The 27,917-nt window shown below is 33.5% G+C and overlaps 1 protein-coding gene and 1 long non-coding RNA gene across 4 annotated transcripts; one reads left to right on the top strand and one right to left on the bottom strand.

Moving 5' to 3' along the window:
• Positions 1 to 4,332: 4,332 nt before the first annotated feature.
• LOC101257802 (uncharacterized) lies at positions 4,333 to 17,432 on the bottom strand. The gene is made up of 8 exons (XM_004229083.5): positions 17,191 to 17,432; positions 16,910 to 17,113; positions 15,776 to 15,884; positions 15,325 to 15,395; positions 14,961 to 15,026; positions 14,761 to 14,873; positions 10,970 to 11,069; positions 4,333 to 4,597 (listed from the first exon to the last, which is right to left on the bottom strand). Exons 1-8 carry the CDS (start codon positions 17,300 to 17,302, stop codon positions 4,503 to 4,505), a joined length of 870 nt encoding a protein of 289 aa, XP_004229131.1. The 5' UTR covers positions 17,303 to 17,432; the 3' UTR covers positions 4,333 to 4,502.
• A 2,861-nt stretch (positions 17,433 to 20,293) lies between these two features.
• Positions 20,294 to 24,245, top strand: LOC104646783 (uncharacterized). 3 transcript variants are annotated; one of them, XR_011221101.1, is made up of 3 exons: positions 20,297 to 22,698; positions 23,083 to 23,145; positions 23,919 to 24,245. It is a non-coding gene; the product is annotated as an uncharacterized lncRNA (long non-coding RNA). The 3 variants fall into 3 exon arrangements; XR_011221100.1 differs by lacking the exon at positions 23,919 to 24,245 and adding an exon at positions 23,432 to 23,650 and having other exon boundaries at positions 20,313 to 22,698; XR_740970.4 differs by lacking the exons at positions 23,083 to 23,145; positions 23,919 to 24,245 and adding an exon at positions 23,432 to 23,811 and having other exon boundaries at positions 20,294 to 22,698.
• Positions 24,246 to 27,917: the final 3,672 nt, after the last annotated feature.

Raw genomic sequence — 27,917 nt, 5'->3', positions numbered from 1 at the left:
TCTTCAAGCACACCTATGTAATCCTTAAAACTACCAAAAGTAAGAATATTCATTTTCATCACATATCACTTAGTTACATATTCAATAAGATAAGCTTTTACATCATTTAGACTCTCTACCTAATGTTACTCTAAGATTCACCTAAGTAATACATGAAGATAAATTTTTGCACCCTCTTCAAGCCTACTAAGCAATTCTCAAAGCTACCCCATATACGAACCTTTCTAGAAAACATACTACATTAAGAGAACCTACTTTAATTTAAGATAAACTTATTCATTAAAATCATTTAAGATACAAATAACCATTTAGAGGACTTCACGTAACGGTTTTGAAGGACCTAGGGAACTCACCTAGCATCTCCAAAGCCTACTCGTGCAATGTGTAGATAACGTCTCATTCCATTACCCACACATTGTAGAACTTATCCAATAACTAGAGTGTACATCCCATAAGATAAGAATAGGCACTAATCGACATAGACCATACTAGCTAGGTATGGAATTCGGAATCTATCCTGCCCCGTGGAGGGTGTTCTACTTGTCAATGGTAGAACTAGGACACATCCTATGTTGGCACATGGTTAAGGAATATCAAAAGCTTCTTTGTACTCTAGTCTCAACTTAAGTAGATCTACTACCACAAACATATCCGCTCAGTGTGTTGCCTTTGTTCTTATAGAGTAATCATTCCCTAGGTGTGTTAGAGAAGGTACCATCACTTTGCCCTGCCAACTCTTAATACTTTTTCTTCCAAGGGTGGGTCCACTGTGGCTTCCAACCAAGAACTATTAGGATAGATCTTTTGACTTCCTTTAAGATGATTTCATATCGTTCCAGCCAACCTACCCCTAAGTCTATCATTCCACTCGAGAAAGGCACCATTACGGTCTTCCACTTCAAGGCTTCTATTAACCTTCTTTTCTATATTCAAGGTCTTCATTCTTAACCTTCTTTTCATGTTCAAGGAACTATATTCTTGACCTTCTTTTCTTATTCAAGGTCTTTTATTAGTCATCCTTAGAGGGCACCATTTTAGTTCTATCCTAGACTTCTATTCATTATTCATTTATACACATACATGAAAGGGTTCCTAAGTCTACCAAGTCAAGAGATCACATATTCACATTACTTTTATCAAGAAGAGGGACTTAGGTCTACCAAATCATGACGCTACATTCATCATATCATTTACTCAATATCATTCAAGTACTTAGTAGGGACACTAAGTCTACCACATAATATACAACATTCATAAGACTCTTCTTAATCCTCCGTCATCATATATCATCAATTAGAGAAATATCATAACCTTAGAACTCATTCAAGATCATATAGACATCACATGAGTACTTCCACCCTATACATTCACATTATACAAGATCACACATATATCACATCATCCTTCACTTTACATATTCATATATGCCATAATATCTCCTACATGATCACATTACTTCAAATAAACAATTTCACATTGTACCTTCACATAGGCGCTAACATGATACTACTAAAATTCACATAATAATGGTGACAAGGCCATGATTATAATCATATAAACACATAAGCATCGCCACCATAAGTGGACCATACCAATTAATAGCAATTATATGTCAATTCTATCTTAACTAAGGGAATTAGGTCAACTTACCTTCTTTCAATAGTCAAGATCACCATTCCTTAACATCTCCACCAATTCACAATATAATATTATAATTAACAATAGAAATCAACATCACAACATAATGTAAACTCAATTCTATCATCATAAGATTTATAAGAAATTAACCCATTCATAAGCCAAATTTAGAGATTTGAGAAGATCAAGGGTTCATGGAGATTTTCATTGGAAAACATCAATTATATCATATTTAATCGTTTGAAAACGTTTCATGTAAGAACCCATGACTTAGAGTGAAAATTGGACTTTATTATAAACTTTGAGATCTTTGAAAATCACTTTGAAATTGGCTCTAAGGTGATAGCAAGCCTTAGATAAAGAACTCCCACATCTTATTACAAGAACTCCAAGAGAATTGAAGAAGAACTCCATTAGAATCCATCATCGTAGCTCCATCTTGATCTTGAACTTCCATGGTGGTTTTTGGAGAGAACTTGGGAAGGAAAGGGTTTTCATTTAGGTGTTAGGGTCTAAAGAGAGTTTAATCACGTTAATACTCTTAAAATACCCAACTAACCCTAAAATAATCGTCCTCACAGTTTAAAAGACTTGTGATGAATTTATCAAAACACACCCCCAAACAACGCCTTACAATGACAGACCTTCATTTGGACAATGTCCCGTCAATGGGGGTTTGTGGTTTGGGTCTGCAGCTCAAAAATGTGCACGCCTGCAGGTCCAATCAACGGACCATGTCGACGAGCCATCGTTTGGTTCGTCGTTTGACACTGCCAAGGAGGTTGCCTGGCAGCTTCGAGGCTAGAAAATGGGGTCCTCCTCTAGGGCCCCTCGTGTGTCCCATGTTGAGTCGTACCCGGACATTAAACTCCTAAACATGCTCATCTAGGTCTTAGGATCTCCTCAATCAATTTACTCACCAAACAACTCATGCAACATGCAAAGACATACTAGAACACATGCAAGCACATAGATGACTAGTCATCGAACGTCTTGGTCGTTCCTTGACGTTTGTCTTCAAACTCAACTAGACTAACTTCAATACTCATTAACACATTAAATAAGCTAGTTAACAACCCTTAAAATACAAGTGAAGATCTAGCCCAACCTAGTTCATTTTGAGGGTCGTTTGCATAATCACCCATCGAACAATGTTTGACACGTATTAATTAAATTAAAAACATAGATTTTCTTCCTTCTATTTTTCTTTTTTTTCCTTCACTTTTTGAATTATTTTTATCCTTTTTTTTAATTTGTACACCTCCCTTTCACCCCCACCCCACCCCTCTACGTTCTGCAAACCCTTTCCCCCAATTTCTTTACTCTTCTTCTTCTTTTATAGTTGTTTTCATTAATTGTGCTGGGTTGTTGATAGCAAAAAATTATTGTTCTTTGAGCAAATTCAAAGTTTAAAAATATCATCAGTTGATTTATTTTTATATAACTTTAAGAGATAATTTTGAAAAGAATCAATAAATTGTTCAAAATTGTAAGAATTCGAATTCTAATTCCGAATTCTAATCATCTTGAAATCTAATGAGTTTATAAAATTATTCGAAATGTAAAAAAGTTCAATAGTATCTTCATATTATACTTACACCTTGATGCCCAATAAGCAATAAAATTGGTGGCTTCAAGTTTAATGTCCGTGATTTTTCATTTGGTCCAAGTTGTTGGGACACCAAAGTGCAGTTCAAATATGAAAATGATGAGAACTCATACTAGTTAATGTGGTTTGGTCACATCTCAGTTAATTTCTACTACCACAACAAATTATTTGTAGCATAATTAATTAATTTCTAGTCTAAACAACTTGATACTAATACAACTTAATTAAACTTGAAATACTTAATTAGGTTTGGATTTTTAGAGTGGAGTACTCACGTCTCCAAAATTGGCACATACATAAAAAAAATTAAGATAAAAAAGATGGATGTTTTGTTTTTAAGATTGATTTTTTTTTTAAAAAAAATATATATGACCACATGGGTCAGGCTTTTTATTGACTTAATAAAGACAACTACAACCAAATTCCTACAAAGCTAACAGTACGGAAGAAACAAAAACAAAAAACAAAAAAATTTGAAATATCTGGAAAGTTAACTAAAGCTCTAATAAAAAATATTCAAATAGTTAAATAAGATAGTTGGTGTTTTTGTAAACAAACAACTTGCTTTAGCAAATATTTAATAAATATTATATTTAGTACAAATAAATCAAACAACTAATAAAAAATAAAATCAGCACAACTTATCTCATCATAACTTGTATTCAAACAAAATGACCTCTAAAGAAATGATAGTAAAAGAATATTGTGACAAAAAATGGCAACACGAAAGATGGTAGAGTTTCATCAAAAAAAATGCAGCTAATTTTTAAAGAAGGAAGAATTAAAGAAGGGAATAGTAAGAAAAAAAGTTATAACCATGAGAAAAATAAGAAAATACATTTCATGGTAAAATACTCATAAAACTAATATTATAATGATTATCTTAAGTTTCTCACTCTCTTTTAAGCTATAACTATGAGAAAAATAAGGAAAAAGTCAAAATGTTTTAACACCAATTTAAAATGTAACCCCAGTCAATTTAACATTCAACAAAAAGCAACTGCTTAGCCAGAAAAATCAACGTAATTACCTGTAATCAGTGAAAATGTTATTTTCACTTGCCTAATGTCTGAGCTGGTAAGAGATAGTAAGAAGTTGATAAAATATCAATGTGACACTACCCGTGCAGTAGAGTTAAAAAATACAGGAGAATTTCGAACAACGTAATACAAACATTTAACCATTAACTTCAGCTAAATATTGCTAACACGTTAATGTCAATACTGTTTTTATCTCTGCACTCATTCATTATACACTATAAGATTCTATAACAAATCAAACCACCAGTTGTCTCCACTATTACTCGACTCATTCTTATAAGCAGCAGCAGATAGGATCTAGCCTTATGCCCTGCATCAATAAACAACCAGTCACTCTATGCCTACTTATAAATCTAACGAAAAAAAACAAATAAACTCATTTCACTGGACAGGGCACAACTATTGGTTCTTTCCATTTCCTTGTGAATAAATATTCAAGTGTGGTAAACATCGGTTAAAAATAGCACACATACTTTCACACAAGTACAAGCCAGCTCAATATGACAATATGCAATGACTTATATATAATAGAAGCTAATTAACTGCATGTGAATGACAGCTCACTGAAGGTAAGAGAAGTACTGCAGGGAAGGGAAAACAAAGTTTAAGAGCTAAGCTACACTATGGCTATATTTCTGCAAAAACATGATTACCATAAAAGGAAAACATCTTATTAGAAAAGCTAAAATGCACTGCAAAGCTAAGCCACAAGTAATTTTGCTTAAATGAGCTTATTCACGTGAGTCAGTTACATGCTAGAAATTTATATCATATCAGATTCAGACCCTTGTCCTCAAGAGTGTGATAGTGTGAAAATGAAAGACCTAACACTGCCAGAATCAAGTGGAAATTGTGAAGTCACCAAATATAGCTGTTGTGCCTTTGAATCAATCTTGCAAGCTGTAAACAAGAGCATTTTCCTAATTGATTCTTGTCTCTTCTTTTATTTAATGCCAGCACCATTCTCTAGAAACTACAAATCGTTCCAGTAAACCCAAAACCTTGCATTTTACTGATATAATCCCTCTGACAGTATGCTTTTAATACTTTCTTCCAATAATAATTGGGCCTTTCTTCTTGGAATCTTATTTTCAATTTGCAGCACTTCCACTAACTCCTCGCCTGCAACTTTTCTGAGTAGCTCATATAGCTTTTTTGGAGATAGCTTGACGGCATCGAGCATTTTGTCCTTCCGCATTTATGCATTAAAGTTTCCACCTTCAAAATACCCGCACAGCATTCTGCCCTACATCTGTAGCTTCAACCAACTTGTCCTCGAGAAGAAAATCACAATACCCTTCAACCATTAATGTTGCATTCTGGTCTCTGCAAATAACAAATCCAACTGTAAGTTCTCCATTTCCTGAATTGTTGGCTTCACAATGTTCTTATCACCAATAAGACCAATTTGAACTCCTAGTATAACTTATAAATCTGGTACTTCTGACAAAGCCATGTCAATTCCAGTAGCCTCGAGCATATTTGAAGGAAATGCATGGTTCCTGTTATCCTTTTGGTTCAAATTGGAATGAGCTCTGAGATCCAATCTTCCCAGTTCAAATTCTCACTTTTTTCTTCATATATAGGCATATATATTTTAATTGTTCCACATGCATTACCAGTTGCTATATTCCAAGTGATCTTATTGCTCTCTGTATCATGAAATTTGCTCTCACAATCACCCACATTTCTAACATTCCTATACATTCCAACTATTGAATTTTCAACAGGTATGTTACCCTTAACACTAACCTTTAGCGCAAAGTCATGGACAGGCATTTCTGGATCAAACACTTCCATCTCTTTGCAAGCATTACACACTTGAAACCACAAGATTTTGTTGGTTCGGTCTTCTTCTTGTGTGCCTTAAGTAACACAATAAGAGCCTTGCAATTCAGAGGAGCTGAACTTGGATCAACAAGAGAGGAAGAAAACTGTTGAGAGAATAAACTCTGAACTTGATGGTCATGCTTTTTTCCCTTTGCTCAGCATTAGTTACAGCAGCAAACAGAAAAGTTGGTTCGAATCCCCGGTAAAACTCTCATAGACTGCTAACTTCTACAACGTGCAAACATCAATAAGGGCATGCTCAAAGATATTTCTTGTATTGAATTGCCAGTTAATGGATATGCAGACTGTTTGGTCAGGTTCTTGGAGATAGCTCTAGTCCCACCACAAAGAAACAAATAGATAGACAGACCACTCAAGCTCAAATAGCTATGGAGTTTCATGAAAGGCACAAACCCAAGATCTTCAAGAAAACTTTCCTTTTGTGGGCTCAAATGCAGCTCCCTCATCTGAACATACAAAATCCAAATCATGGACTCCCAATCACTTCAATGCATAACCATTTACCATCAAATGCCACAAATTCACGTCTTCATCTCGCATATATAAAGAAATTTAAAGGAGCTTGTCCTACTACCATACTTCAAAAGCATATTGATAACTTTATTGTGAAGATCACTTTGTGATTGAGTGATCATAATCACTAACTTCCAAACACTTAGAAGCCACCCTGCAAAGAAGGATCAAGCTGTACCATGGAATCACTCACAGACTCACAGTAAGACATTATCCCACTCATACTGCCAGCTCGATCTCTTTTGTGGTCCCATTGATTCCAAATTCAAGAGTTCTCACTCACAGTACCCCAAGCAGAACTCAGTTTATGACATATCATGAAAATGCTGAAATCCCAGTCTTAGTGTTCTAGGCAAGCCAGTAAACACCAGAACTGCCAAAAGATAATCCCAAGCCATATCCTTCTCCAGAAACGGATTTGTGAGAAATAAAGGCACGGGAGGATATTATTAGATGTCTTACATAACGATACTGGAGGATATTGTTAAGATGTTGTGACAAGACAAGAGTTTGAGAGAGAATTCAGCTTGATTATTCCAACAAGCTATTGGAGTCTAAATAGGCAAGTTTACATGTCCTAAAAAGGAAAAGAAATCGATACAAATCAATACCTAATTAAAATAGGATTAAATTATATTTACACATATGCTATAGAACGTTCATATGATTCTAACACCCCACCCCCCGGCAAGCTAGTGTATACAAATTATATGTACTAAGCCTGTTACATGTATAACTTGTTCTGGGACCGGCTAGGGACTTGGTAAAAATGTCTACAGATTGATCACTTGACCGCACGAACCTTGTGAAGATGCTTCCTGAGAATACAGTTTCTCTAACGAAATAACACTCAATTTCGATGTGTTTGGTCCTCTCGTGAAATATTGGATTTGACGCAATGTTAAGAATAGCTTCATTATCACACACAAGTTCCATCTTTAGTACCTCCAAAATTCAACTCCTACAACAGTTGCTTGATCCATATGAGTTCACTGTCCACACATAAGCCCAATATTTAGCTTCTATACTAAGGGCCCGTTTGGTCATTCGATATGGTATCATGAAATGGAATTATGAGATGAAATTGAAGTTTTGTTGTTTGGACATGCGATATGGAATATTGGTGTTGTATATTTTCACATAAACATAAAAATCTCATAAGTTCTAAAACTAATAAAATAGCCCCAATAGTTTATACAATATCATCAAATAAACAAAATATCATAAAATCGTATAATAAATTATTACAAAGTTATTTGTTCTCCACTTACGTAATTGTTTCATAAATATATTTGAGTAAAAATGAAACACCTCTCATGGGCTCTTCTAGATTTTATTACTCAACAGTGGGTTAAAGTGACTATACGTTGGTCAGAATAATAAATTTTTAAAAGTAATGATGTGATTATAAATTTTATTTACATGTGAAATAAATGGTTAGTAGATATAAATGTGGGGTTGTTTTAACAAAATATAAACTAGTGGATCAATTTTGGTACTAGAATAACTCAAATCATGATATGGTATTCCCATATGATTTCATATCATGGTTTTTGGAGAATATGATATCACATCTAATGATATGGAATCAGCGTAAAATCGCATATCCAAACGTTAATTCTATCTCACGATATCATATCGTGATATGGTATCACATGGCTAAACGCCTACTAAATCTAGCAACCACATTTTGGACTTGAACAAGTCTCCCCTCATGAGAGCTAGTTTTTGGGATTAAGTTAGGCCCAGGCACCATATCTTTTTAGATGAGATGGTCACAAACTTCATCATGGTATCAAAGTCACGTCCATCTCAATTTGTTGTTTAGCAATGTTGGGCCCATATTTAGAAGCGTTCACACTCTAGTTGAGGTATGGGCGTGCAGAGGAGTGTTAAGAATCCCACATCAGTAGAGGAATGGAAATTTGGTCTCATTATATGGACTTGGAAAACCTCCCCTCATGAGCTAATTTTGGAGGTTGAGTTAGGTCTGAGTGTCATATCTTTACAAACTCAAAACAATATTTGTTTGAGAAAAGGGTAACCATATATTCACACCAAAAGATTCATCATCCAAAGAAAGATGAATTGGAAACTTACAAGTTACATCCCACAGGGTATTCTTTACTAATTTCCTATAAAATCAACTAATTCTACTATCTCCCTTATCAGATTTTGTATACACCAAAAAATCAAAAGGCTTATACAATTCATTCTAATTTTCTTTAAGTTTTTTGTCCATCAAAGCATCTTGAGTTCCTTTCTTACCAAAGAGTCTACCATATGCATGCTGGGATAGTTCTCCACCAAAATTCTTTTCTTCCTTTGTTGCCAATGCCTTTCCAACTACTTAGGAGTTCCATTGTCGTGTTAGGCATCACCCACTTAACACCTAAAAAAAAACATATTCCATAGGCTATACAGTGAAGGAATACATGATCATTAAGTTCTTCTTCATGCTCACACATGACACATCTTGAGCAAATTTGCCAGCCCCTTTTCGGTAAGGCCTCATGAGTTAGGCATGCCTTTCAAAACCAACCAAGTAAAACAAGCCACCTTTGGAGGACATTTGGTCTTCCAAACTAGCTTCCAAGGCCATCTGTCTAGATCGTAGTGTGTTAAGATTCTAATAACATGATTTCACTATGAATACCCCCTTGTTGTGTAGTTTCCATCTAGGTTTGTCATGTCTCACAGATGCTGGATGTGAGTTGAGAACTTCGATTAAATTGGCAACTTCTCCAATTTCCAGTCATTAAATGCTCTTCTAAATAAGAGGTCCCAACCTTGTTGACTCCAAACTTGGGATACCTTGGCATTCCAGTGTGGAAATGAGTTTCTAAGACTATCTTCTCCAATCCACACCTCATTGCAAAAGTCAGTTATAAACCATTACCCATGGTGATAAAGATGTTATTGCTGAACTGGGGACACAGTCTTATGGTTTTCTAGACACTACACCCAATGGTGCAAATAACTTCCTCAGTTGTCAAAACTCAAAAGAATATTTCAGTACGAAAATCCACATATATTCATCATGAAACTAGCAAAGTAGTGAAATCCTAAGGTCTGGATCTTAAATATTAGCCACTTCCCCATTGTGGAATTTGATTCTACATCTCAAATCCAAAAGTTTTTCCACCTTGTGTCCCCCTAATTTGTTTAACTGTCCAGTTTCTTTGAAAAGATATTTTGTACAAACTCTAAAATTCACCCTTAAAACTAAGTCCCCACACCATTTATGGCCCTTAAACTTTACTCTCCTCTTGTTGCAACCTTGAATGAGATGTTATCCCAAAAAACATCCTACCCCTTCAAGATATTGCTCCACAAACCACAACCGAAAGGCAAAGTGATACTTCTAGTGCTCCACACCCTCCTTCCTTCCATAACCCCATATTTACCAGTTATCACCCCTCCCCCCCCCACCCCAAACACAATCACAACGCTTGTACCTCCAACCTGAATCTCCGAAGTCCTTTGCTCAGTAAAGCTTTATTAAAACCCTTTAAATCTCAAACTCCAAGACCTCATTTTTTAGGAGATGTGATGGTATCCCACAGCACCAAGTGGAACTTCATTGCCCCAGCCAGCGCATCCCATAGGAAATTTCTCTACATCTTTTCCAGCTTTTCAGTGAGCGATATTTAGCAAGAAACAAGGACATGTAGTAAGTGGGAACGCTCGAGAGTGATCTAAATAAGCACTTGCTTCCCACCCTTGGACATATTTTCTGCCATCTTGCTGGACTCTTGTCAACCTTCTGAAGAACCAGATTCTGCACCATTTGATTTTTGTTCGATGCACCTAATGGTACTCCAAGATAGGTAGTCGAAAGGGCCCTAACTCTACAATTCAAAATTTAGGTAAACGTAAATCCATGTCCTCTCCTTCTTGCCAAATCCCATTTATAGCATAATAGACTCTAGGAACCTCCAATTCATATGATTGTAGGCCTTTTCAAGATCAAATGCACAACACACTTGGCACTCCTTACTTTCTCCTTGAACCACCACTTCGTTTGCCACAAATGCCACATCCAAAATCTGTCTACTCCACAAGATCATTCTGTGAAGTAGAAATAGTCTCGTCCACTACATTCGTAAGTCTGATAGAGATCATCTCCACTCTAGTATATTAGTTAATTGCTCTACATAATTTTGGTGTCAGTTTTTGGAACCACTAAAATTATGTAGAATAATTAACTAATGCTCTAGAATGGAGATCTTCATTTAATAACAACTGCACTTCCATGTCTACAATTAACATATACACAAATACAAAATGAAAAGGGAACAAAGTGAAAAACACATACCTAATCCTAATTCCACAATTTCAGCTTGCTGGAAGGAGTATGGCCTGGTCTTTTTTGTGTCAAGGAATGAGTTCATCTTCTCAACAGCAACAACTAACTCCTATAAAAGTATTTCAGAACTTTAGTGTATGAGCGGAAGCCATATAATACGTATGCAAGGGAACAAGAATGATAAAATGGAACAAAGGAAAGAAGAGGTAGAAAAGCATTACAGCACTCCAGAAAACATTTCGCTGTTCAAGGTGAATAACAAGCACATCAACTTAGAAATAAGAATTTATCATCTTCTACAAGTCTTACAGCAGTAGGATAACTTCTGAAAGTAGATATTTCTTTCTGAATGTCTAGAAACTGGAACGGCATTACTCCAAATGGAACATCACAGATTATATTGAAGTTCAGATATAGTTAAGTGTCCCAAAAACACTCTAATAGCTAAGAATACAACACAAGAAAAAAGTTTAATGGCAACCAATTAGTGACATTAGTATCAATTCAGTATCTAAGATTTAACTTAGCATGTAACATTCTGGCCCATTATTTTTATTTTTTAAGAAAAGTAACAGTTATATTAATCTTCAACACGAAGCTATGCTGGTACCAAATTCCTGAAAAACGTATAAAAACCTATCCTTGTTCTTCATACAAGGATTCTAGTTTCAAAAACTTACTTACACCAAAAGTGATAAATATTACACAATTCAGCTTTTTATCTTCTGAATCGCGTTTCACCTATCTTAAAGCACCTAACATTTTTTTTCTTTCAGTGCTATCCACCAAATACAAGCTGGAATCATATTTTAACAGTTCTTCTATCTTACATTGCTACCCTGATTGTGCCAACACATCAGAAGCTCAACAGTGGACTTAGGCATAGTCCATCTAAGGCCAATCATGTTAAGAAATAATTGCCACCTGGCTAGTAAATCCACAATACAAAATAGATGAATATTATTTCAGCATCTGCGTAACATAAGTAGCACCTGGAAGTCATACTAATTCCTCCTCTTTAAGCTATTCTGAGTTAAGCAAGCCTGTCTAGACACAAACCAATCAAAGCAAGCAACCTTGAAGGGAGCTTCAGTTTTCCAGATCTGTTTCCAAGGCTAATTGTTGTCCAACTGACCATTATCTGCGAATACAGCATGTGATGACTTCATTATAAACATCTTGATGTTGGCTACTTCCATTCCAGGGAATCTTCAGTATCAATGTATCCTGGAACAGTTCCAAATGTTTCGGGGACAGGAACTGAGGAGGAGTCTCACTTTTGGACCTCGCAAGAGTTTTTGGGTTCGTGGTAGCCAATTTGAGATTCCCAAAGAAGGAAAGTAAGATAACGAATTGAAATGGAGCGAGTGAGTAAAGTAAGGCCTCAATACATCTATTTAATTACAAAGCTTCTGATAGAACTCCATAAAATTCCCTCTAGATCAGTGATCTCTTCTACATTAACTAGCAGCTCATATAGATTACTAACCTTCTACGCGCATTTGTCATTCTTTGAAAATCTTTTGTATTCTTATCTCCTTTGCTTTAAACATAAAACTTGCCTCCAAGATATTTCTCTTCCTCAAACTTCATCTCCAAGTTAGCTTTGGTAAGGAGTTCATCATCATTAAGGTTCCTTTACTCCTGAATCTTGTCGATTTGTAATACTTGATCTAACATGTCTTTCTTTTTCTTCTCTTGGATATAATTATTAGAATTAAATTCCTTCTGTTTAGCTTTAAACAGTGTTAACTTCATTGCCAGTATATAATCCAGTCAGCCTCCAACCACCTTGACTTTCTGCCAAAGCCCTTTGTCTCAAGCTACAGGGTCAGGAATTTGAAATAGGCCTTCCTGCTCACCCCATCCCCCCATTGTAACAAAATTGGGATATGACCAGACAGTTCAAAGTAGCAGGGTTGTGTGATGTTATTGAACTCCACATCCCATTTAGTTGAAACAAGAAATCTATCAAGTCTCGATGCAGCTACATGATTGTTCTCCCTATACCACCACCAAACGAAGATCAACCAGTTCCAACAACAATAACATATACAGTGTAATGCCACAATTGAGATCTTGGAAGGGTGGTGTATGCAGCCTTACCCCTACCTTGCAAAGGTAGAGAGGCTGTTTCCAATAAAACTTGACTCAAGTAAAACATATCAGAATCACTAAAAAGAGGAGATACAGTAGTGAAGAAGTCATGTATAAAATGATGGAAGAAAGAACCGTAGCAACAACAAATAATACGATAACCAAAACAAAGGAAAGAACAAGTACAAATATAATCAAAGAGATAGTAGGACAGCAATATTACTAATAATACTGATAATGAAAATAAGACAAGGCTCAACTACCTACTAACCTTCTACCCTAATCATTGACTTCTATATTCTTTTACTAGGGGTTATGTCCTTGGTAAGTTGTAGGTGTGTCATATCCTATATAATTACCTCTCTCCAATGCCTCTTCAGCTGACCTTTACCTCTCCTTAGATCAACCATACCTAACCTCTCACACCTCCTCAATACGCATCTAGGCATCTCCGAACTATCTCAGCCTCGCCTCCCTCATCTTGTCCACCATGGAGGCCACTTCTACCTTATCCTCAATATCTTTGTTCCCAACCCTATCTCTCCTAGTGTGTCTACACATCCATCTTAACAACATCATTTCCGCTACTCGCATCTTTTGGATGGACATGACTGACAAACACTCTGCCCCCATATAACATAGTTGGTTTAACAATCACTTTATAAAACTTACAGTAAGTCTTGGTGGCACAATCCTATCAATAACACTAGATGTGAGGTTCTATTTCATCCACTCTGCTCTAATACGATGTGTATCATCGTTGTTAATCTCCCCATTTCCTTGGATAATTAACCCATGGTACAAGAAATTTCCTCTCTTGGAGATGAATTATGTATCAATCTTCACATCCCAATTTGCCTCATGAGTTACGTCACTGAATTCGCACTCCAAGTACTTTGTCTTAGTCTTGCTCAACCTAAACATTTTTGACTCCATGGTTTGTCTCCAAACATCCAGCCTATCATTAACTCCATCTTGTGTCTCATCAAATCAACCAGTTTTAATTCTACTATTAAGTTAGATAATTTGCATAACTCTATTATTTTCAGTATCATCCCTTATTTCACTAACAAGTCTTGTGATGTTAAAGTCGTCATAAACAACTCATGGTCATGAACACACTCTTATGGAGACAACAAGTTCCCACCACAACTGTTTCCTACCAATTTTATAATTTGAGGCATAAACCCCTATGATATGCCAAGTGTAGTTTTAGGTCACTAAAGTGAATTTGCATGCAATACTTTGTGTCCCAAAGTTGAGAACCTCACCTTCCACAGCTCTTCTGTTTCATAAAAAGGATTATTTCACCACTTCTTCCATTGGACTCAAGATAAGCCCAACTAACCTAATTGTTTCCCAAAATATGCTTATCATTGTGTTTATGGAAGCGCAAAACGGAAAAAAATGACAAGACCCCGCTCCACAGTTCAATTGAAGCGTGAAGAAAAGTGCTTGCCTCATTAAAGTGAAGAAAAAATTTAAAAGACCAAAATCAAAAATTTATACTTGGGGCTGCCTAGTGCTTAATCCACAGTTTACTGGATGAAAAGAACAAAAATCTTAAAAAGGAAATATGGCTAAATACAATTAAATTCATAAACTGAAAATATTCCTTGGTCTTCTCATTTTCTACTCTTAAGCTCTTTTTTTCTTAGAAAAAGTCTGTCAAGTAACTGAGATCACCAATACAGAAACCACACCTGCCATGAAGCTAAATTCTTCATATGTTTGGGGAGGTTTTCATAATCATCTTCTGACACAGTTATCAGTGACTGAATATCTTCAGATGACTTCAATTCCTCGTTCATTTTCCCTATGTTCAGAAAAGCAAGAAACACATCTTAGACACCATGTTATACTAATTTTACAAAGTTAATGATGCGGAATGTGAATTTTGTACCATCTCTACTATCCTGTTTCTTTTCGGTGGATAGATAGCATCCCTCTTTCTCATATATAGTATTTGCTGCAAACAAAAAATACCAAAGAGACAAAAGAAAATATCTCAAGTAAAAAATTATCATAAAAAAAACAAAAATAGAGCAAAGGCATCAAAGAAACTTTCTTCCTCTGCACAAATCTAAAGTGTTTGAAAGAAAATGGGGAAATAGTTTTTACAATTATGTCCAGATACATCTTGGCGATGCCCCTTGGCGTTGAAGACAACACATGTAATATATATCTACAAGTCAATGCACACCTCGAATTTTTTTCTTAATATCCCATCAAGATATGGCAATTTGATTCCTGAGTTTAAAACTCACCTTCAGATGCTATGGTAGCTAGGCAAACATCAGAGAGACCAAGGTTCTGCAAATTCAGAGTATCATCCAGCCTAAAAATGTTAAGAAGCACTCATAAAAATCTCCTTAAAAGGGAAGCCCAGTGTACGAAGCATCCCTGGTTCACACATAGTCCGGGGAAAGGTCACACACCTCAACTTCTTAGTAATCATTCAAAATATAATCGGATGCAAGTTGATGGTGCCACAACTCTTTCTTCGTCACATTATTTCGCTTCATTTTTTTCAGGAAAAATGAAAATAAGCAAAACACCTAATTTTCTTGGCAGAGGAAAGCCATGTTGAACATGGACCTGCACTGAGTTCACCAAGTAAAAATATCCACTATTGTTATTATGCTAAGAGCATAAAAGTTTAGAAGGATTCAAGTACAACATTTGTGTTTGATTAGATAAAACATTCATAAAGGATACAAAGGATCATCTTCAATTTTCTTGAAGTCTAAGCTGCAGTCATAAGATAAATCTTCTGAAACATTAGGGTCCTCTTCTTCTCCTTCACTATCTTCACCAATAAGATTGACTTGTGGAGCAAGGAAAATAGCAAACCAGGCAATAAGCAATTACTACACAAAATGAGATGATTAATCATTCAAAGCGAAAGGCAGAATGTCAAACGATAACCAGAATTTCTAATGTTCCCCAATATGACAATTTAACATGTTTAATGTACAACGATCGAGGCTTAATGACTCCTGAGTTGGTGATTTGTCACCAGGCAACACATTGATAAAGATGGTACAGACTACCGAAACCTGATACTAGCTCTATGGAAATTCCCGAACATAAAATTTTAAAATTCCTTGATACAATTATTTCTAAAATTAACTCACATGGAAATTAAGTATGAAAATGTTCATACTGTGAAATTACCAGATTTATTGACCTTCAAGAGTCAATCTTGTAGCAATTTCATGTATTTACAGGTTACAACCCAAAAATTGACCCTTCAATATGTAATAATTCCTATCTCACTACAAGATTGAATTTAGAGCTTTTTCCTCCCTTGGGCTTGTGGGAGCTTGGAACCATTTTTCTGTCCATCATGTAAAGCTAAAACATGGTTATTTGTCACATGATCCAGTTCTATTTTTTTTTAAAGATTTCAAAAGAGGTCGAACTTCGGCACACCTATGTGCCCAATTCAAAAACGTAGACAGGAATACAGCACTTACACCAAAAAAAAACAATGTATTTGTTTTCTGAAAGAGAAAACTACAAGATAAAACATTTAAAATAATTATAACAGAGTAGTACTAGCTCCAATGAGCATATCCCAATGTTAAAATCTTTTGTAGATTTAATGGAAAACTTAGCAGGACATTCAAAATGGTCATGTGACACTCAAAAGACCTAAATCACTCATAATCAATGTAGACTTGACTAAGGAAATAACCAAAAAAACAAAAAAGGTCCGGCTTCAACCAGTGTGAAATTGACAAAACCTCTAGTTTTAGATCTCTAATTTGCCAGGGCAAAAACTTTATAAGCAAAGTAGCAATGGAATGATAATAACAGCCATAACATTGATTGATTGATTTTACTTACCAGAAGCAATGTAGCCAAGATTATGGAGACGGTCCTGAAGGGACAGAAGATCAGTTTGGTTCTTCTTGAAAACTTCATTGCAATGGCCCAGCAGCTCCTCGAACGACACCGTTCCACAAGACATGGACTCCAGCACATTGAGGTTACCGCTTAGTGACATTACTCTCTGGTTCAGGCTTTGTACAAAGGTCGTCGAAGCTGAATCTGTACAAAGCTAGACTGTACAGATTTATTTTGAAAGAAGACAAAGAAAAGAAGGTAAAACTGTAGGTAAGCTATACCAAGGGGTATGGGGCGACGATCCACTGACTCTTTGAGAGCGTAGCAGCTGTTTTCGAGATTGTTACAGAAAACGGCCATGGTTTTGCAGAATTTGCTTAATGAGTCGTCCATTGTTAGTTTGGCAAAAGAAGAAGCGTATCGTATTCTTACGCGGGAGTGGAGATTTTTGAGGTTTGAAAATGGTAAGGAAGAAATAAAAAGGAAAAGAAAAGGGTAAAAAGAAGGATGAAATGCAATTTATATTTTACAAAGATAATCAAATCCAAGAGGCAGATATGCAAAAAATTGAAAATATTTATTTTTAACTTTAAACCATTTAATTATTTAGGACTAAGATGTAATTAACCAAGAAAAAATATAAAATAAATTTATGTGATTATTTGTTAACGTCATTTAGGCTTTATTTATTTGCATTTAATGGGGTCTGTATTTTAATCAATTATATTCACCTTATTCAATGTGTTTGTTTTCAATGACTAAATCTTAATTATTTAGATTCAATTCATTAAGTTTGTTTGTTTTATTTTCTTAGAAGGTACTTAGTGGGTCTGAATACATCTGAACGAATCAGGTCTGCAACATGTTCTTAACACCATTCATACTAAAAAATAAGACTCATATCTTAATTCAACTACATCATAACAACTCATAATTTTTTTCTATTTAATTAATTTTAATTACATGCTTACCCGTTATAATTTTCTTAATTCTTATGAACTAAATATACATATTTTACTTTCATAAATTAATCAATACATTTAATTGATAAACACTTCATGATATAATATTTAGCACGGTTCTAGAAAATAAAAAGTATTAATTATTTGATTGATAACAATAACAAATGTCCATTATAAAATAAAATATTTTCCTAAACATTATATTACTACTCTATATAAACTATTTTACATTGTATTATATTAGACTGTCAAAGTTGTTGAATGCAAAGAATAGTTATATTAATGATGTAACTTAATGTTAAATTCTTAACAGATAAATCATATTACCTTGTTACGATAAGAATGTTCAGCATATTATTTTCTATAAAAAAAAATTATTTTTGCTAAAATATGGGTTTTATAATATTTTGATACAGCGTTTTATTTTATATGTATATTCAGATATTGAAAACAGTCTTAATAATTCAGTATTCAGATTCAGAGACAATATCTTAATATTCATATGTTTATTCAGATTTACACATTTAGATATTAATGCATATCTTAATATTCAGATGTGCATTCAGATTTAGACGGTTTAATCTTAATAGAAATTTATGAGGCCATATTTATGGAGCAAAACTGATTGGATCTTTTAAGTTAGGGTTTCTAACATTTTATTATAACTAAATAGACATACACTATCATCTATAACACTTCTTTTATATGTCAAATGTTAGAAAAAAGTTAATGCAAACACTCTAACGAAAGAAAAGAAAATCTAACAATACACATTTAAGCGATCCCATTAAAGATCTTACAAAAATTCCAATGACAAAACTTTATATGGGAAACAGAGTACAAGGCATATTAATTAAGCTTCACTAATAAAAACATTAATTTAAAGACTTGAATTTTCTCATTCCAATCTTGTGCATCATGTTGTCGAAAGTTGCAACTAGTAGAGACTTGATGAATAAATCAACTATATTATTATTCGAACAATTTGTTGCACGTTGATAACGCTTAAACACATGATTTGTAATTCAACTTATACACGGTCGTTGATGAGTCCACGATTTGGACTCATTTAGTGTTATATTGATAGATTTGGTGTCTTCAAATGTATATTTTATCTCAATAACCGATGAAAAACCTTGAGTTTCAGGTATTTAGACTTGGAGACAAAGCATGGACACAACTAATAAAAAAGGAACAAGGTAGGTGAAAGAACGAAGAAATGAAGGCCTGAAGATCGCCTAATCCATTAGGTGAGTCACCGAATGACCTTAATCTCGTCTAATGTTCCAGAGTGTTGAGCCTTGATGGAAAGGATCAAATCGACGGTGAAGAGGAGCAGTCGACGTGTCGCCGAATAGTTCCGCGAAGCATTACTATATCGTCCAATGTTACAGAACGCGAAGATGTTGAAGGCAAAGACAAGATGGCGATGAAATATACTGAAGGTCGGGTCACCGAGTTGATCGACGATCCCGACTAACTACGCCAAGTGATCCTTCGCAATACAAATTGTCAAAAACTATAAATACTCGTTGAGAGTTGTAACTTAGTATCGAATTTTGCCGCTTTTACATCTATTTTCAGATTTTGTTTCTAATTTGAGTTCTAAGAGTTTTTTGGGAGACATTATTCTTGAGTATTAAAGATTTGTAGGTTCCAACTTCAAGAAATTGGAAATGGGTGTTGACACCCAATTTTGGCTCTCCACATTTATTTAACTAAATTTTTAATAATAATAATAACAATAATAAGAATAAAAATAAAATATATCTATGTTATGAAATTTTTGTTAAAAAATATGTTTATTGGGTAAATTTATTTCATAAATACTGTTTTTTATAAAAATTAAATATATTATATAAATATTACTACGTAATTTCTCATTTTTTAATTTCACATCAAATAAATATTTTTCTTTAAATGTTAACTCGACTTTTCAATAAAATATAATTTCTATTAATGCGATAAATATTTTCAACATTTTTTTAAAGTTTGGAAAGCTTAAATAATTAATGAGTTACTAGTTTCTATTAATTTTATTTTTAGAAATGACCAATTTTATCAAATAAGCTAATCTTATAAATTAATTATTTTTTTAATTTAACAAATTATGGCTATTTAATAAAGAAAGGGTTATAATTTAAATGAATTTAATTTGAGCAATTTTGAGAATCCAAGTCTCCTTAAACCGGCCAATTCATGTGTTCAACTCAGCCCTCTATTTTAATCCAACAGCTTTAATTAATTCATCTTTTAATATATAATAATAATAGTAATAATAATAATGTATATATATATATATATATTATTAACTAATTATTTTAAACCCTTTATTTTATTAACCGTCCGATCAAATGATCGGACGACCGAGATCAAACAAGACTTTTCAACATAGACTCTACCACCACAACCCTATACGCTCGTAACCTTCTTCCCCAAAAGAAAAAAAACAACAACGCTCTCTTCACCTTTCTAGACGCCCAGAGCTCCGGTCTCTACCATCGTTGCCCACCTTCTCCCTCATACTAATCTCTACGATAGCTGCACCATCGCCTATGGCTACCAAGACGTCCTCTCCCATCAATTCGTCAGACCTGATCCAACTAGTTAGCTTCCTCCTCAGACGCTCCAAGCTACTCTCCCATGGCCACCCCACGTGATTCCTCATCCCCTTCAACAGAAACGGCTCTGGGCCGCCGGAAAATGGTACATCAGTCACTTCAACCTCTCAAATCGATCAGAAAAGGCAATTCTTCAGAGATTTTTCTTCTGCCTCATTTTATTTTCTCTGTTCAAACTTGGCTTCCCAAGAATTCAAAAATTTTGAATTCTAGGTCAATAGAGGTTATGATTTTTGCTATAAAAGGGTACCATTTGATCCTTAGAAGGGAAAAAAATATACAAAAATCATCCATAAATATCCAGAATCCTTTAAGATCGATCTACATCGATGAACATCCAAAAAACAAATCTAAAAATCGTCTGAGAAATAGATTTTAAGGTTATCTTTTGTTTTCTGCTTCCGTTCTTCTTCGAGTCGTTGTTCGAGTTCAAAGTTGAATCTTGACGTCAAAACCCTTGTTTGATGCTCCACAAAAGGATTGATATGGATAGTGATTTTTCCTGAAGAATATCCTTAATCTAAAAAATGCATTAGCAAGTTCAATAATTATCTGATTTGTTAGCTAGCAATTTGATGTGCTTCGTGTAATTGTGTTGTTCACATTTTTCAAAGTAGAATAAATGTTATCTCTCTTGCGTCTAAATTCTTGAATCTTGATTAAGTTGCGGAATTTTCCGTTTCCCTCTGATTTACATTAAATTAATGAAAAGTGTGGGACATCTTATACTTTGATATGAATTATAACACAAGTCGTCCTGTGAGTGATAGCTTGTTTTCAGTTAAGGCGTGCCAAAATTAATACGATGAAGTGGGTTGTGAAATATTCCTTGTCTAGTTTTAATTGTAGTAGCTGTTCTTATTGTTTCATTCAAATAACTGCCTAAGCTTAGTTCTTTAGCATTTTATGAACATGTGAACATTAGTTGGGTGTTATATAATTTGTTTATGATCGTAATGTGCTAATATCTTTATTTGGTTTCACTAGAATTTGTTTAGTTTGGTTGTTTCTCTCGTTTTTAGTATGGTTTTCCTATTATTTAGTCCATAAGATATGCAATAGTCATCAATGTACGATGTCCTGTTGTTAGCCCCATTGTCTTTCAAAAGAAATCTCAAAACCCCTTAGAGACTCCATCTAGCATTCCCTTAACACGAGTTGTACAGATTACTTCTTGAAGATTGTAGTCCTATCTAAATGAATCCATTTGGCTTTGAACTTGTCTGTTAGGATCTTGTAGTGCTGGAATTTTTGTCAAGTCGAATATGTCCATTGTGTTAATAAGTCGTCGTTCGTCTAAGTCTCCATAATAGCATGCATATTTTCATTTGATAGTTGTCTATTGTAAAATCCTAACCTATCTTGTTTTTTTCTACATTGGTTAAATTTAGAAACTTTAAATATTTTCCCTCTTTCCATTGTGACTAGAAGCATTCTCTGTTGCATAATACTTAGAATCTGATGTAGTCAAAGTTAGCTTCCCCTCTATTGATGGTCTAAGTTATTTTTCGTTTTAGCATCATACAAAATCTTATGAACTTGTCTTGGGCACTACTATCCTCATAGTTGTTGATTTCAACCATCCTATGAGAACCCGAGTTAGACTTGGGTTCTTCAACTACAATTTTTTTCTTTATTGAAGATCTTGAAATTTCTTCAGCCTTTCTTTTCTTATTTTTAGAAGGCTTAGGAACAGATCGTTTAACAAACCCACCTCTAGTTTTAGCCATAACCAGAGTAAACCTATAATAAAACATGCAAAATAAATAACAGATACAACAGAACTCAACAATGTGATTGACAGAAAACGTCACTGAAGTCGATCAAAGTTTAGGGGATTGTAATACCCCATAATTTTAGTTAAGGGTAAACGAGTCTTTAGTTAAAAAAAAGGAAAAGAAAAGAGACTGGGCTAAAAGCCCTTGGCAGCCACGCTGCATTTTTTAGCAGAGAGAAATGAAGAAAAAAAATAGTTTCCTTCCTACGTTCATCATTGTTGTCGGTTCTCACTTGTTAGTTATTTGTGTGAGTAGTAATGGTAAAAAAGGAAAAGCAAATGCAAGAACAAGCCAACATCCTCAAGTTCCATATCACTGGAGAAATTTGTTTCCACCATGGCAATTTAATAGATTTGGAAGAGAGAAGGAGCGAGGAAGAGAATTGATAAGCTTGGATTCTTAAATAAAGAAAGAAGCGGAAGAGGAAGGTAAGCTTCTGAACTTAGCTATAGATTTCATCTGAATTTCCCATAGCTATAGAACTGGGGTTGAGAGTTTGAGAAATCGTGATTTAAAAGAAATAGAGGGAATTGTCAAATTCTCATGATTTGAAGGAGTGCACTAATAATTTGAACTATAAACCTTGCTATTCGGCAAATATGAAGTAAAAGTTGATGGGCAGCAAGGTTATGTTGGTTTATTACAATGTGAAATTAATCAAAGGGAGGTTGCTTTGTGTAATTAAAGCACCAATTAGGTGGTTGGTCAGATTTTGAGTCATTCATGGAACTTCTAGGGCTGGGTGTTTTAATTTATTATGAAATAGCATGTATGACGAGGTTAATACGAAATTAGTATGAATGTGATTATAGATTAACCAAAGGGATTCATACGGATACTCAAGTGGCGAGCTTGGTATTTTCAGCACAAGTAATGTGAGTAGTAATGCTACCACAATTGATGTTTTATAAATTGCATGATTTTCACATGGTTTATAAAGTAAATGTGTTATTGAACGTTTTGAACTTGCCTGTAGGACAAGTCTCTTACTGGATATGATACTGAAAAGATTATTTAATTTGAGATGGTCTTATTTTTTACAAGATATGATTTCTGTTATTTAAAAGGTTTTACACTTATTTGAGAAATAGTATTTTGACAGATGATGGTTGAACTTTGAAATGATATGATTTGATCTGTTTGATTTTGAAATGCTTTTAGTGATTACAAGAAGAATATGAATGGGAGTAGACCTTGATGAATCCCGTAGCTGACGGCGGGATCGTTAGACGTGGTGCACCTTGTAGTTATTGATTTTTGATAAAGCCCTTGCTAGTGGGATGTGGAACTAGTATTCTGTTACTGATATCCCTCGAGTAGGAATCTACTGATATGAATATTTAACTCCATTACGAGGATTTCACTATTATTGATTACTTCTTAAAGAGAAGACCACTCTAATTACATGTAACGTCCTTGGAAACCTCCTAGAAATAAGATTTTATATGAAAATGTTCTTTTATTGATTTTGCTATTATGTATTTACACTGATTATGCTTATATGAGGCATATAAGATTGAAAGATCATTATTTCATCATTATGACTATCACACTAGCATGTTTTTGACTTTTCCCTCGTTAAAATGGTTGTGGTTTAGTATTATTACTCATTGAGCTAGAGTCTCACTCCTCACTATATTTTTTACAGAAATACAGGTGACTTTGGTAAGGTCTAGAGCTTTCGAGTTGATAATTTTCAGTGAGCCCCACACTTGTTCGCGTGGATAACAAGATTATTAGTTGTTATAGACATTTGTTGAAATTCTTAGAGTCGCTCCACAATTAGTTCTTTATTAGAAGTTATGAGTATTCTTTCGTATTGCAAACTGGTGTCTAGTATGAGACTTATGTTTTGGAGTTAGAAATAGTATGTTTACTCTTCGAATAGTTTATTGATGAATAAGGTGGGAAAAAGATGATTAGTTGGTTGTGTTATTGATTTATGTTACAAGTAAGTTCAGGATAAGCCCAAAAACAGAGGAAACTCTATCGGATTTTCTATAGATTTTTTGTTAAGGCTTGCTTTGGAACTCTTATCCTTAGCACCGGTCATGATTCTAAATTGGGTCATGACAAGGCGATCTAACAAAACAGTGCAATGAAAAACAATGTACTTCGTGTAACAACAGATGTAATGAGAAAAAACAAGACCAACAAAATCAAACAAATACAACGGAGAAGAAAACAATCCACAACAAAAGACAAAATTTCAAAATCAATAGGCAAGATAAAAATAAATTATTTTTAAAAATTAAGAAACCACATAGGTCAAATATTTATATCCAAACAAAAACGTCATTAGAGACCACAAATATTCATGAAATATGGAGAAAAGTTCGTCCTAAACAAGAACATGAGTAAAAACAGTCCGTACAAAGGAATCATTACATCATTACACTACTATAACAAAATATACAACCAAATACGATTAAAATTACCGAAAACACTATTACAGAAGATTCAACTTACCAAAGATGAAAGCTTTGAACTTGGAAAAAAAGATTGAATAAAACAGATGAAGATTTAAGAGACGTTTAGGATGATGAAATGGTTGAAAAGTTTGTATAAGTTAATGGAAGAAAAGTTTGTATAAGTTAATGGTTGAGAATTGTATGGGGAACAGAATAGATGATTACACTTGTATAGAGGTGTAAGGGGAAGATTAAGAGGCCTTGCACTCGAGAAGAAGAAACGTCGAAACAAGGTTTCAGAAAAGGTGCCCTTTATATATATATATATATATATATATTTTTTTTTTTTTAATTATTTTTTTTAAATTATAAAATTAGGTAAAATGTGTTGGGATTATAATATATTTTTGTAAAGATATACATTTTTCCCAAGTTTTAAAAACAATAAACAAGCCCATGACCCCACTTTAAAAAGTATACTTCTAAGTTTTTAAAAACCCAAAGAGACCCATGACCCACTTTGTTCCTTTTTAAAAGTCCAAAATCAGAAAATAAACAAAAAATAAATTAGGGAATTTTTTTAAAATGTCAATATTTTAGCATTTAAGAGGACTCATTAGCAACAATTTTAATATTTAGTAAAAATGTCATTTTAGTTTGTTATGTATATTTTTATTATTTATTTTTATTTAAAGAATATAATTATTTAATAACAAAAAGGAGAAAATTAAGGGGGGAATATTTCAAAAAAAGGTAAGCATCCTTAATTTTTTCATCAGTTACATTTTCAAATTAAATATAAATTTGTTTTTTTTCCTCCAGAATTTTACCTTTTTAAAATTATATTCATTCCACAATATATTCTATTTATATTTATTATAGTTTTTTATTAGTTTGTATTCATTTCAATAGGTATGCCGAATTTATCTATATAGTCATTTAAGAAATATATTTGTATTTTCATATATTTTTTCCTTATATAGTTATTTTTTTCTTCAAAAATCTTGTATGTATTTATTTCAATATGTATTTCTTTTGTATTTCTATTTATTCTAGTTTTTATTTAGAATTTTGTATAATAATATATAAAATACAAAAAATTAGTATGATGAAAAAGTGAATGAAATAAAAATTGAAAAGAAATAATTGAATATTTGGTGTACTCATTCTTAAATAAAACACATAACTAGTTGACATACCTTTAGAATAAATACAAATTAGAAAAAAATATCAAATTCAGTTGACATACCTTTGTTAGTTTGTATTCTTTCCAATACGTATGTCAAATAAAATGTAGCTATGTAAAAAATACATTTGTATTCGTATATATTTTCACTATGTATTTATTTTTCTTTTCAAAATTTTGTTTCCTTTTCTAAGTTGTATTCATTCCAATTGGTATGTCAAATAAAATGTAGTTATTTAAGAAATACATTTGTATTCGTATATATTTTCACTATGTATTTATTTTTCTTTTCAAAATCTTGTTTCCTTTTCTAAGTCGTATTCATTCGAATACAAATAAACTAATAGAAAGTTGTTCTTCTTATAAATAAAATACATAACTAGTTGACATACATTTGGATGAATACAAATTAGGGACAAATACAAGATTCATAAACCATGCAACATGAAATTTTTAATAAATATAAATATTGATAGTATACATAGTGATTTGAATACAAATTAAAGAAAGCATACCAAATTCTAAAAAAGAACTATAAATACAAAATAAACTAATAGAAAAATGTTCGACAACTATCCGATCTTCGTCATCTTTTTCAAGATCCTCACGAGTAGACAAAGATTCTACATTTGCGTTCTGAATTTGAGGAAGGTTTTGCACACCAATGAGTCTTGCAAATGTTCTTACCCTCTTTCTTCCCTCATTTTAGCAGCGGATCATACATTATACACTATTTGTTAAATAATAAATAAATTAAAGGATGAAAAATCACCAGAAATTGGTTGATTAAGATGAATACCTCTAGTAAGCCTCTTGGATTCAGCCATTGGAGAGTAAATCATAACGGAAATTGAAAAATACAAACAATATTTTTTAAGATTTAAACAAAAATAAAAAATTAGAAAAGAAATCTGAAAATAGGATAAAGATTAGAGATACCTTAATCAAAGGGATTCTTGTTCATTCAATTTTGGATTAAAAAAACAACCAAAATATATGGCAAAAAAATATTTGCAACTTGAATGTTGGAGAAAAATCAGAAAAGATAACCATGAGAGAGAAAAAAAATTAAATGGGAGAGAGAATTAACAATTTGAAAAGATAAATATGAGAGAGAATGATTTTTTTTTCTAAAAAAAGGATATATAGAATTAATTGAAAAAGAGAGATAAAATAGGAAGAAAATTGAGACACATAAATTTTTTAAAATAATGACATTTTTGACATTATTGCTAATATTTATAAAGTATGGATATTTTTACTAAATATGTTATTTATTTTGACTAATTTACTAATTTTTCCAATAAATTAATTGGGTATAGAGTACATTAAGTTATTAAGGTGTCACCAATGCCAATTCTTCTTACCATCTTCATAAAAATGGGTCAACATTACCACTTATCTTCCCTCTTACTACTTGCATTTCTTAATGTATTCTTCATTCATGGATCATAACTGGTGCGGTGTACTCCACCTCCTAGATACGCCTGTCCCTAAGATGCCTAAACCAGATCTACCAAGTTTACAACCTTGCCAAATCTTGAAATCCAAACTCCGCCAAAGCCTAAGATCCCCATTGTTCCAAAGCTTAAGCTACCAACTTTCCCTGAGACAGAGTTACCAAATTTGTCAAACCCTAAAATATTAGCTATACAAAATCCTGAATTATCGACTTTACAAAGTATGAGATTCTAGATGTGTCGAAACCCATGATTCAAGCTATGCAAAAGCCTGGGTTCCAACAATGCCAAAACTCGAGTTTCCTTAGGAAAAAGCCAGAAGTTTTGGAAGTGCCAAAGACTAATCAAGTTCCTCTAGCCATAAAAAAGGCAGAGGTCCCAACTGTTAGTGAAAAGATTACAATATAATAAAATAAACAAGATTATAATTGAAAATAAAATGTAGAAATAAAAGTTTCTTCAGGCCGAGACGCGAATATTTCGCTCTCTTTAAGGAGATTCAAGCCCACTGAAACAAATGTTTTCCACCGGTCCAGCAGTAGTCCTTCTTTACTCGTCCCCTCGAGGATACAATAGTCTTAACACAAAGT

This window comes from Solanum lycopersicum, chromosome 1 (assembly GCF_036512215.1).
Source record: "Solanum lycopersicum chromosome 1, SLM_r2.1".
In the NCBI taxonomy this organism is placed as follows: domain Eukaryota; kingdom Viridiplantae; phylum Streptophyta; class Magnoliopsida; order Solanales; family Solanaceae; genus Solanum; species Solanum lycopersicum.
This window is presented reverse-complemented; position numbering and strand designations above follow the sequence as displayed.

Excerpts from the sequence above, each read along its gene's own strand:
- LOC101257802 (XM_004229083.5), bottom strand. The coding sequence starts at position 17,302 with ATGGACGACTCATTAAGCAAATTCTGCAAAACCATGGCCGTTTTCTGT. Across the intron at positions 15,885-16,909 it reads TCTTGGCTACATTGCTTCTG|TCAATCTTATTGGTGAAGAT; the intron begins GTAAGTAAAATC and ends TTGCTCCACAAG. Across the intron at positions 11,070-14,760 it reads AGAATTTAGCTTCATGGCAG|GAGTTAGTTGTTGCTGTTGA; the intron begins GTGTGGTTTCTG and ends ATACTTTTATAG.